The sequence below is a fragment of the Carettochelys insculpta genome, chromosome 21 (assembly GCF_033958435.1).
Source record: "Carettochelys insculpta isolate YL-2023 chromosome 21, ASM3395843v1, whole genome shotgun sequence".
In the NCBI taxonomy this organism is placed as follows: domain Eukaryota; kingdom Metazoa; phylum Chordata; order Testudines; family Carettochelyidae; genus Carettochelys; species Carettochelys insculpta.
Genome location: NC_134157.1, coordinates 7,310,702 through 7,323,553, shown reverse-complemented (window position 1 = coordinate 7,323,553; position 12,852 = coordinate 7,310,702). Strand labels below are relative to the sequence as shown.

At 45.2% G+C, this 12,852-nt stretch overlaps 1 protein-coding gene across 1 annotated transcript in view; it reads left to right on the top strand.

Moving 5' to 3' along the window:
• PAPPA (pappalysin 1) overlaps positions 1 to 12,852 on the top strand; it is a 248,149-nt gene that overhangs the window by 62,565 nt on the left and 172,732 nt on the right. The window contains exon 3 of the mRNA XM_075015238.1: positions 12,021 to 12,166. Within this exon, the coding sequence (XP_074871339.1) occupies positions 12,021 to 12,166 (146 nt within the window). The remainder of the gene's footprint in view (positions 1 to 12,020; positions 12,167 to 12,852) is intronic.

The following is a 12,852-nucleotide window of genomic DNA, read 5'->3' as shown; positions in this document are numbered from 1 at the left end:
TAGAATAAACTCAGTTTGTAGAAAGTTTATTATGTAGTATGGTATCCTAGTATCAGCAGAAAAAAATACAGACACCTCTCATAAACATTCAGGTTTCCATCCAGTTGTTTACATCACTTTACGTCATCTCCTTGGAGTCCTTTAATTTATTTTATCCTCTCCAAATGTTTTTTTCTCTGTTCTTCAGACAGAAGAGCAGCTCTAGGAACTGTTGAGGACATTTTGCTGCATTAAAGAAACCAAAATTCCTAAACAGATTCAAAGTTGTGAGTGGGACAATACTTGGAACTCATTTTTTGTAGATTGAAGCCAGTTGTCTCCTGTTTTGGTTGCTTCCAGAACTTCCATTTCAGGTTTGGATTTGTACTTGCATAAAGGCAGTGAGCCAAATTCAAATTGGAATCAAATACTTTGCTGTTCTTGCAACATTTTGGTTACACCATACCCCAAATGTCTGCCTCGTTCAAACCACCCAAACATCTCTGAAAGCTTTAGTCTGTATTAATTATCATCATCATCACCAGGATTTACTATTTAACACACGACCAGTGCCACAGATTTATGCTGCCTTAAACATAGATGAGACATGTTTCCTACTCCAGACTATTTATTGAACTCTGTCTTAAATTACAAAAAAACAGAGTTTACTATCAGAAATGTATCTTTATAGTAAGTAAGGTCAAACAAAACTTCACTTGAAACACGCCGAGACTATACATCTTCATAGAAAGTAACCTTTGTGTGCAGATTTTTAATATGCACATAACACTGCACTTTGAAATACAAGAAAGTAAAAGCCGAGAGAATTCTTGTCGTTTGGAAGGCTCTGTCGGCTGATAAATAGAATAGATTAGTTAATATAATTCTTAGTGGTGACAGAAGATCAGAATGTCCTCTTTTGACTGTAGCATCCTACTACTGCATCTCCAAAAGCAATACAGTGTAAAGACAAAAGCTAGGAGATTTCTGTACACCCGGTAAGGATCTAATGGATGAACAAGAATAGTGAAGAGAGCCATCAGCATGTCAGAGAGACTCATTACGGTTTAAAGCATGATTGTGGTGGAGGAATGAAAAAGCTTGGAAAGAGAACTGAGGACAAAAATAAAACCAAACTGTCACATACGCTTACCCACACATCTGCAGTGTAGAGAAGTGAAAGGTGCTGCTCTGCGACAGTCGGGTATGCAGACACTGTGCGAAAAAGAAATCGGTTCCTGGCCACCTACAGCTGAGAAACTGCAAGGAAACTAAAGATGCAATATAATTCCAAGGCCAATATGCTGCATGGCTGTTTGCCAAATGGCCCTAGGTAAGACAGGGCCATCCTTACAGTTTATGGTGCCCTATGTTGGGGGGGAGAGGCAAAGAAAAGAGTTGCTGCTCCATGAGATGGATGCTGTACTCAGGGCTACGAGGGAGGGGGCTGGAGCAGGGCAAGAAGATACAGACACAGGAACGAGGCCGGTGCTGTAGCACCTCCGCATTCCAAAGGGGTATCACCACCTGGGTGGGATGAACTGTCCCATGCAGTAGCACTAAGACCCCACTAAGACCCCAAACAGAGAAAATAATGAGTCTGCTCTACAGCCTTAGCTAACAGCCAGTTGGATTTTAATTCATGTGGTGGAGACTCATGCATTAAGCTTCCGAGGTCTCAGGTTGGATTCCACCAGTCAGAGTTGCATGTGCAGCTGGTGCCCCAGCTTTAGTGGTGCCCCTACTACACAGCTGTATTCCATGTTTGCCTAAGGCTGGCCCCGATATGAGGGCCAAATGCTGGTTCCACTGAAGTCAGGAATCTGATCATGCAATAGCACCAAGATTTGGCCTGGAGTGATCAGTGTTGATCATGTCTGGCATTTTAATGTCTATATGCGATTACTCCAATGGTCATTTACCCCTGCAGATGTGTGTTCAAATTATGGTTTGGGTAATATGTGAAAACCACTTTGATAGCTATTCTTTAGCCCCTAGCAGACACTGGGTTCACATACCAGATTGCAGCAGGCTTTGGCATCCTGGAAGCCACTGTCCAAAACAGGCCCCAAGACTAAAATACCAGGGAGTGTTCTTGCCTATAAGTTATAGATTGTGAGTGAGATTCATCAGCTTCATCTCACGAGGAACATGAGCAGCCCCAATTCCTTTAATCAACATCCAGTTCACACAAAATGTGTCAGTGTCAGATCCAAGCCATCTTATGCAACTGATTCAGTGGTGGGCTGTCCTTATCCTTTACAAGTGCCCTCTTCCCTGTGAAAGGCTGAACTCATCTACAGGGAAGGAAGAGTTGCTCTTTTGGAGGTTGGGAATTGACTGTCCTCTCCACTGCAGGGGAAGATAGAGTGATAACTAGAGATGGTGGGGTGAGAGTAAGTAGCTTTCCCTTGAAACCTGGCAATGAGAGCAGGCAGTTAGAGATTGGACTCAGAAGACAGGGGAGTGGGAAGACTTTGCTCCTGTTTTCTGGGGTGACCTGTGGCTATTTTGTTTTTCAGCCATTTGCTTTCTTGCTGCAAAGTGACACTCGTCTTTTAGCATTAAAAGCAAAATAAGTGAAGGAAAACATGAAGATGATTGTCAGGAAACATTTCCTGACTGTGAGAGCTGGAAGGCTCCACTTACATTACAGACATCACCACATTTCACAGCCCAGCTCATATGAATAGGATCAAGCTGGGAAATCATTAGGGTAAAACACCGTGTTCTGTTTCAGAGATCTGCCTGAAGGAAATGAATGCTCTTAGGCCCAGTTATAATGTACTTTGACTCCATCCACACAGGTTAGCTCTGAATGGATCTAGCCCCTGCTGGGTCTAGCCCGGATGGCTGTGCCACAATCACACTGTGCAGGAAACAGGGCCAGCTATATCAGGGATATGGATCAGTGGTAGGCACTATGTCTGCTGTCCAGAGGACTGGCCTTACAGATGGGAACAGGGCATTCTCCCTAGAAACCAGAGTCCCAATAGACAGGAAATGGGAGAGGGGAATGGATGGGTCACCCAGGATGGAAGATGATGTGCATGCCTGATCGGGGATGAAGCTTTTGCATAAGAGATGTACTTCTGGGTGAGCTAACAAGCCTGCTGAATAGGGGTGGAGCTATTGTACAGCAAAAGTACTGTTGGGTGTGCTATGGAATCTTCTGAAGATGCAGGAACCTGTTGTGCAGTGCGACTCTGGAGCGCTCTCTGCTCTATAGCATAAAACTTATGCCTTAGACAAACAAGCCTGCTCAAACATTCGGGTGGGAATACGCACGCAATCCAATATGATTCAGTGTCCCCAGTGGTCATAAGCCGCCTGTACATTTCTATGTGTAAAACAGATTCAAGTAGGGGAGACCTTTTACTAATGTACTAATGATTTCATCGTGTTTTTTTGAGCGAGGCACACTCAAGGCATCACAGGTTTTTTTCCATTACAGGGGTTACATATGCCTTGTTGTGTTGTGTTGTGTTTTGTTTTCCACACAGACTTGCCCTGACAGTTCCCCCCATTCAGGTTTATATTGGAGGTTCTATCTCGAGCCAATGAATTTATGAAATACGTTGCTGGCACTCGCAGAGAGATGCAGAAAGGAGTATTTCTAATGACAGTTGGGAAAGCTTTGATCCCTTTCCAAGGCTGCACTCATGTCTTTGAAATGCGTGTTTGGCACTGCTGCAGAGGCCGGGTTCCTTGGTTCGCTTTGGCATGGGCCCATGGGACAGGCGTTACGTCCTCTATCATTGGACCCACATAACCTTGAGAAGAGTAAGTGAGGCTCACAGTTTGCACTGAATCAGATATTCTGGACTGATAGCAAAGAAGCAGCAACTGTCCGGGGGAAAGTCAACTCAGTCCAGCGCAATAACTTAAAACTGACCTAGTAACTGCAGGGGCTGCCAACAGTGCCTGGATAAGACCTGCAAAGGAGTTAATCTGAGGGCCTGTGGACGTACTCATGGAGTGATGAGGAATATGGATGGAAGATCATTAGAAAGGACGGAATAGATTCCTACACCCTGTTTTCTCTTGGTCTTTCCCCCACACTCTAAAACTTTGCACAAAGCACCTCACACACACATACATAGGCTCTGATCACCCTGCATCTATCCACATTCCCAAACTTGTGTGTGTGTGTGGGCAGGCATGTTTGGAGTATGTGAGGGAAGATATGCATATGCTTGAGAGGCTGGCCTGAACACAGCCCCGAGCTCAGTCCTGTTTTCATGCAAAAGATCACAATGTATATGTGGCAGGGGAGAGTCACACACACATTTTCAAAACACACCACAGTTACACTCACCTATTATGGCCAGTACTGTTCAGAGTCAGGACCTGCAGCGCAGCTAGGCTCCAGGCAGCCTGCAGCAGACTGCCTCATTGGCTATGCCACCAGACAAGCTGCTGGGGTCTGCTTGTTGACAGTGCTTATGCCCATCTCTGTGCCTGTTCCTTGTTCTGCCTGTTTACTCCAGTTCTGACCCAAGTCTTTGGTTCCTGGCACCCCATTGGACCATTAGGTTAGACAGCCCTTGTCCCGATCGGCTGACATTCAGAGCATATGTATGTGTGTGCTATGTGCTCCATGCAGAATGTTAGCATGTGGGGGAGAAAGAACTGACGCACTCAGCTCTGGGCAGATGGACTAGCTTTGGTAATATGCCATTTACAAACCACCCAAGAAGTTGAAAACGTATTCTATATGCAAGAGAGAGGTTGTCCTGGGGGGCAATGGGAATGGGATATAGCTGGTGAATGCTTCTGAATGCAATAGGCAAAAGGGTAGCTATGAGCAAGAAGGTGACAGCTTAATTTCTTTGCACCTATAGGAGAATGAGGCTTGGTCCACACTAGACCGTATTGTTGAATACAGATGTGCAATTCTATTTACAGCAATTGCATAGGTAGAATTGATGTGTCTGCAGGTGACTGTAAGGTCCATCCTCACTGAGGGAGGAACACTCCCATCGACCTCCTGTACCCCTCGCAAGAGCAGGATTATGGGGGTCAACTGCCGCCGACGCCAGAAAGATTGATGTCACATATCTTTACCAGGCACGTGAAATCGAACTCTGGGAGATCGACCCTGAATGGGTCAATCACCCAGTAAGTGTAGACATACCCTGAGTATGCAACTGTGGAATGCTCTAAGGTAGAGTGGCAGGGCCGGAGGTTAGGAGGGGAGGCCTTCACATAGGCCTTGCCTTCTGTCTGCTTCCACCATGAGCAGCAGTATTCTCTCACTCATAAACACACACTCTTTCTCTTGCTCAATGTCTCACACGCTGACACGCACACTCACCTATATACACTTTCTCACACTCCCACAATTCTGCTCCCCTGTTCTCTCTCGTTCACAGACAGGCCCTCCTAACCTTGGTCCTGTGCAGACACTCCCTCATGCGATGTGACACACACTCATACTTACACAGATGTGCAAATCTGCACGACGGCACACACACGGGCATGCCAGGCTGAACAGTGCACAGCAGAGATGTTTCAGCAAAATAAAGGCTCCTCTGGCAATAGATTAACATATAGAATTTGATTGTTGGGCAAATATTTGCAGAGCAGGCTCAGGGGTCAGAGCGGGGTGGGTGGGAGGGAGCGGGCTGTGTGTTTGTGAGAGATGAGCTGAGAACAGTGGAGAGATGAGAAGTGTGTAAAGGGTCACAGCGCTGGCCTGTCCTTCAGAACTTCAGCCACATCACAGGACATTGATTTGAAGATAAACACTACATGGATGGAAACAAAGCCCCTCTACTGGTGTCCCCAAAGAGCAGTGAGTCAGCAGGGGCCTGGGGACACCCGAACTAGAGCCATTGTGGAGGTGGTGACTTGAGTGAGTGGCAAGGAAACTATTGCGGAAATGTGAGTCTGTTTTCCATTGGGGTCTCCTCCAGGGAAGGACAGAAAGATCTTGGTGCAGAGCCAGCTCCCCCAGTTCTTTCTGCCCTTCTGGGAATGGAAGCCTTGCAAAGTATGCAAGGAACCCTGCTTGCTGGATGCAAGTTTGTGGAGTTCATGAGAGCCACATGTACACTTGTATGGAAAGAGGGACATCAGGGAGCAGTCATCCTGCTGAAGTATTCCACTCCCTACTAGCATAGGTCAGGAACTTTTCAACAAAACATTTTTTCAGAAGAAAATACTACTTTTTCAAAACGAAAAGTTTTTGCCGAAATGTATTGGTTTTGACAAAACATTCTTTGAGAAGGTTTCTCAGGTTCAGTATAAAATTTCTGCTGTAAGAGAAAGGTCAGGGAAGAAAGTTACCCTACAAAAAGTTTAGCTAAACTAGAGAGGGGTTTTCCGTCTGATATGGAGAAAGGACTTGAGCCTACTTCTCTGATGGCCAGTTCTCCAATGGCTCTGACAAATGTCCTGGTCCTTGGACTATTGCTTATCACAGGTTTTTTGGCGGTTTTTTGGTTGTTTTTTTTTAAAGGCCCCAGTTTTGTTCTGCATGAGAACAAAACCAAATGTGAAAACTCAAAATTATTCATGAAATGGAATTCTTGAGTTTTGGCCAGGCCTAAGCCCTAATAAATTGAGCTTTATTATCAATGTTCCCTGACCATATTGGTCTTTAAAACTGGAACAATTTTGTTCCAGTAGACTGAGCATGGAACAAGATGTTACCAACTGGAGTTCTAAACTCCAACTCAGCAGTTCACAATCTGTGGGTGGGTACCCCAAAGTGCATTGCAACCCCATTTTAATGGGGTAGCCAGGGTTGGCTGAGACCTCTGGGGCTTGGGGCTGTAGCCCAAGCCCAACTGCTCAGTTGACAGCATTAGGCATCAGGGCTCAGGTTATAGGCCCCTCTGTCTGGGACTAAAGCCCTTTGACCCCCATTCCCCACACACAGAGCGGGGGCTTAGGCAGGCTCAGGCTTCAGTCCCACTTCCTGGGGGTTGAATGGTAATTATTTTTGTCAGAAGGTGGTCGTCATGCAATGATGTCAGAGAATGCCAGCTTCAACATAGTGACGCACCTTGGGTTATCCCATCTGATAAATGGGACCAGTGATGTTAATCAACATTTAATATTTCCCAGCACAGTGGCTAATAACAGGAGGATGTGAAGTGAGGCCAGAGAACAAAAAAAACTAGGAAAGGGGAAGGAAAGTAATATTACTCTTGGGAGGCCTTTAAGGAAATCATATCTTTTGCTATGATAGGTAATCAGCTGAACACCAGGGCCTAGTGTGATGCTCTGGCCGAAACGGCTAATACAATCCTTGGCTGTATGAACAGGGGAATATCAAATAGGAGTAGAGAGGTTATATTACCTCTGTGTTTGGCATTGGTGCGACTACTGCTGGAAAACTGTGTCCAGGTCAGGGATCCATAATTTGAGAAGTATGTTGGATTATTAGTGGTTGGATAATATAACTTCTAGCGACAGACTTAAGGAGCTCAAACTATTTGCTCCGTAGAAGAGAAAGTTCAGGGGTGCCTTCCACACATTGTCTAAGTACTTTAATGGGAACCAAAATATTTTATAATGGGCTCGCCAGTCCAGCAGCTAAAGGTACAAAAAGGTCCAATGATTGGAAGTTGAAGCTCGATAAATTCAGATTCAAAATAAGGGGCAAATTTTTAATAGCAAGGGTAATTAACCATTAGGATGATTTACCAAGTTTTTGGGTGGATTTTCCACCACTGGGATGTTTTTGAATCAATTGGATGCTTATTTTTTTTTTCCTAAAGGAGAGGCTCTTGTTCAAAAAGGAAATTGATTCAGGGAAGTCTTCTGGCCTGCATGATGCAGCAGTTCCAACTAGATGATCACAGTTTTCCATTCTAGCCTTATCTGTGACTCCACAAACTGAGCAGAACTTCTAAAAATATGAAGCAGTTGTGCCAGGGTCATATCCCGAAAGTCCCCATGAATAGTCTGATTCTGAATTCAGATGAGATCCCTCCCCCGTTGACTTGGGAGACAGATGGCTACTCATGAGTTGCACTAGTAGCACAAGTGAGATCAAAATTGCTGTGGATACTAAGCACCTCAAGAACATGGACACTTCAAAGACTGATCTGTTTTACATTTCCAGGGACACTTTCAAAGAAATGGGGTACTGTTGTGAGTTCATCTTCTCTCACTTCATATGGTCCCTTCTCCTCTGTCACAATGCAGGTGGTTGGTGTGGCAATGATGTTGTTACCCTATAATGATGCCTGTAAGGACTGAGTGAGAGGGAATGCTCAGGAAACAAAATCCATGTGTCATTGTGTTCTAGTCATCAGGCTTTTTTGTACGTACACTTCTGCTGTCCTCTGAGGAAAGCACTTTACAAAGCCGGGTAAGAAATTTGTTGAAGTAGCCCAAGAAAAGGAACATAACTTCCTTTGATTCTCAGTGGGGTTTAGGTACATAATTCTATTATGCACCTTTGAAAAATCCCAGCTTCCATTGTTACCAATGGAGAAACTGAGGCACATAAATATTATCACCCTCTTAACACCATGAGTGAACAGTAGAGCAGATAATCTAGCTCATCTTCCTCTGTATATAGGAAAAGGGGAAAGAAAAGAACAAGTGATAACTGTTTCAGCTAAGTTGTCAGCAGGGAGTTATGACTAACCTCCTGTATCTGAGCTTATTCCTCAAGCTGAGAAGGGTGCATTAAGAAGTAGAATAGGAGGTCGCATGTGTAAACATGGAAATTGTATATCCAGATTAAGGCTTGCATTTTTGACTCCTTGCTTCCTTTGAGTGCCGTGAAACTAGCTCATTTCTTATAGATTTATTTTGGTGCAGTGCATTTGTTGAGTCTGAATGTACAGTATCTGATACCCTCAGTATTTTCCCATGAGGTACTGGCTGCTTTGCTAATGAGGCATCAAGAGAGGAAAGCAGGTTTGTGGCTTCGTGCCAAAAACACCACTTTCAACATCAACTTTTCACTCGATTTTTTTTGTTTGTTTCTGTTCTGTTAGAACACTGCCTGATTTCATCACCCTGCCTTCACCCCCGTACAGCTGCACTCCACTGGGTTAGAGTATTATGGGTACAACAAGAACTTAATGGGCTGGATAGGATAATTCTTTAGCAACATAGCCATGCCTCTGCCCAGACAATGCCATATCATACCTTTCTTGGAATACCCCAAGGGAGAATAAAGATACTGAGAAAAGGCATTGAGTTTAGAAGACTGGGTTTGTCTCCTTAAAGTTGTGTGCTCCTGCCAACCTTCAGATATCCCAGGATTCATGAGGAAATCCCACAGGTCTTGGGGGAATCTGAAACAGGCCTGGGAATTTTACACCATGACACAGTCCTAATTGTCTCATGGAGCACATCTCCCCCAGAAGTGTTGTTGCCAATCGTTACTAGGCCAGCTGCTTCCCCAAGAAGGTAGATAGAAGGGAGTAGATGCTGATTCAGTGGGAATGACACCATGTAAAACAGTTCTCACCTTGCTGTCTGCTAAATCCTTGTAGACCTGATGGTTCAGGGCTTATGTGAATAGAGAGGAAGAGGAGAATGCTCCTGTAACAATTCAGCTCCCCTCTCCACCCAAACACGTATGAGTCTTCAAACCCCCCACACTCAGCCACGTGTGGATATTCCATTCTCCCATGACTAGGGAAACCATATTTCCCAAGGCCAAATATGGGACACCCAGGCAGGAGGGGATGGCTCCTCGGCTGTGGCTGCCAGGAGAGTGCAGCTCCCTGGGGGACCAGAACAGGACTGCTACCCCATGAGGGAGCTCGCCAGTTGCAGGGATGGTTGCACTGCACAAGTGAGAGCGGGGGCTCACCAGACGACCCATGCCACCAGGTGTCAGTAATGGGGCTGGTGCCTTGTGGGGGACCTCCTGGGCTGCCCCAGACTCCGGGCACTGGGAATGGGGCTGCCACCCACAGGGAGCCAGGAGAAGGGCTGCAAACCCACTGGTGAAACTCCTGGCTTTCCCCAAGCTGTGAGGAGCCAGGAACGGGGCAGCAGCCCCACTGGTGCTGCAGCTCCTGCCTTTCCTGAGCTGTGGGGAGCTCGGAATGGGGAGGCAGCCCCACTGGTGCTACCCACTTTCCACCAGCTGCAGGGAGGTGGGAATGGGACTGCAGTCCAACAGCTGGTGTGGCTCCTGCCTTCCCAAGCTGTGGGAGCTGTGCCTTGGGTGGGGGTGTTGGTCTTTCTGGCTGGAGGGATAGCTGCCGGGGGAACCAGGACCCATTACCTCCATGCACCAACATACACTACGTTAATTATCGGACAGCGCCTGCTGGCTCCCTCTCCTGCTGCTGCCTGTACATGTAGCCATTGAGTACATATTCTCCACATGCTCTCCAGCCAGAAGCTGCTCCTGCACTGATGTGGGGGAAGGGCAGCTCAGCAGTGGGCGTGAATACGGGGCAATTAGCCCTTTTGTTAAAATAATTCAGGATGCTTTCCTGGAGCCTCAAATTCGAGGCTGTCCTGGCCAAAAGGGGACAGATGATCACCCTAGCCATGACATATAGACAAGCAAGAAGCAGATATCACATAGCTACCTCTTTGGACAGCACCATGAGGTAGATCAATTTTTCTTCCCAGTTTTCTCATTTTCTAAATTCTTATACAACTGCCCTCCCAGGAGCTTGCTGCTGAATTGCATTTCCCGGCTGACTTTATCATTCTCTATTTGTCAAATGTTGCATGGTTTTACTTCTTTGCAGTTTTTAATAAACCAAATCTAACCTTGTTTTATTTACTTCCTTCTCCTTGGCTCTAGTTTCCTTCTGAATATGGCAACATACCCTGACCAGGGTCTTCAGGCTTAGAGTAGATCTACACTAGGGTAAAAAGTTGATTTCTGATACGCAATTCTAGCTATGTTATTAGCACAGTTAGAATCGACGTATCAGAATCGACTTTCTGCCCTAGTGTAGTCCAGGGCTCTTTAGGCTTGTGCTGATGTTCCTTACTCCATGCAATAGTGTAGAGTACAGGGTCAACAGCTCAGCCCAGAGAGATCGATTTTTCTGCATCTTAACACACTGCAAAATTGAGCTCTGGAAGATCAATGGCACTGTGGTCAATTGTCTGGTAAATATAGATTAGCCCTTAGACTCTGCTAGTACTTGGGCTAAAAGAGTAACACCAGGACCTGGTGTTAGTAATAATCTCAACATCTGCTACTAGTGTGAGGGTATGAGACACCTTGCTGTTGTGTTATGGAAGCAGGAGTATATGTAGCAATAACAAATTTAGAGCATGTATATAAGACAACTCTTTACCTAACTGGATTCACAAGCCATCAGAATAATATAAAAGATTCCTGCACCTATGTCAGGAAGGTAGACAATTCTGCTTGTTTACCTTAGGGGGCGTGGGCCTTCATTGATGAATAGTTAGGTGAATTGAGATTTCCTGATGAAAGGCACTGTATAAATGCAAATTATTATGCCATATTTAGGGTATGGGGTAAGGTTATTTACTGTGAAGTTCAACATGCTGTCCTCTGGCCACATGTTCCTGTTTGGCCAGTTGAGTGTGACTACAGGATGAACCTCTCTAGTCCTGCACTCTCGGGACCTGACCAGTGCCAAGTGAGAGAATTTGCCAAACCATGTGATGTCAATATTATGCAGCAGTATTACCAACACGTCCACTGCTCACTGGGCTCTAAGAGGACACTTTGGGGTAAATTAGAGCTAAATAACAGCACAGGACTGGTGGCTGTAAACAAGTGTTATGGGACTGCTGGAAACTGGGCCATGCCTATGAGAAGTGGACATGTGGCTAACCAAAATCAAGCTGAACTGTGCATGTTGCCGGACAAGAGAGCCTGTTACTAGATAGACCAGAGATAGTCAACCTGTAGTTGGCTTGAACAATAAATATATTTTCACAATAATGTTGTCTAGTTCACTACAGCAGCTCAGAACTGAGTAGACACTATGGGATTTTTAAATGTTTCAACTGCCTGGTGTTCATGGATTCATAATGACCTTTACCTGATTTTCAGCATCCCAGGACTCTGCTGATGCTGATAGTGCTGCTAGTGATCATTTCTGTATCTGTTTCAGGGCATACTTAGATGTCAACGAACTAAAGAACATTCTCAAACTCGATGGATCCACACACCTCAACATCTTCTTCGCTAATTCTTCCGAGGAAGAGCTGGCTGGAGTGGCAACCTGGCCATGGGACAAGGAAGCCTTGATGCATCTAGGTCAGTCTTAAAGATGCCGCATCTTGATAAAGTTTTCTCATGGGGAGCAGGAAGGGAAGACAATTATGCATTAAGCGCAGTTCTGATTTCTTATCATTCCACTAATAGTCGTATAGAGTCAAGGGGAAAAAAATTCCATGATTCCCAGCTCCTGGCTCAGAACCAGGAAAATATTAGATTATAAAGCCAAAGCATATTATGGGATTTCTAGATGATGTCAAGCTGCAAATATTTCACCTTTTAAGTGAAGCTACTTTACAGGGTATCAGCCGCATGGGAGTACTTTGCAAAGGAGGTTGTGGGGAGGGCAAGGGAAGAATGCTGGACAGCACTGAATTATTAACCTTTGCCCATTACATTATTAACCTTAGCCCATTACCTAGATTGTGTGCAGTTAATTTTCCTCTTAAACTGCATTGTAGATTTGTTGTTTTTCTATGTTAGTTTGCATAGAAGAAACCTGTGAAATCCCCCATGTTTGTAATATTCAGTTGAGTGGAACTGGAGAGAGTTTGCTACTCTGCAGCTTGGTTTGTGTATTTCTTAGCTAAGGTTGCTGACTATAGCTTTAGTAGCCCTGGGAAGTCACACAACTCTCTTTCTCTCTGTTACAACTCAGCAGAGGAGTCACTACCTGGATACTTACAGTGCCAGAGTAGCTGTACTCCTCATGAAGTGATGGATGA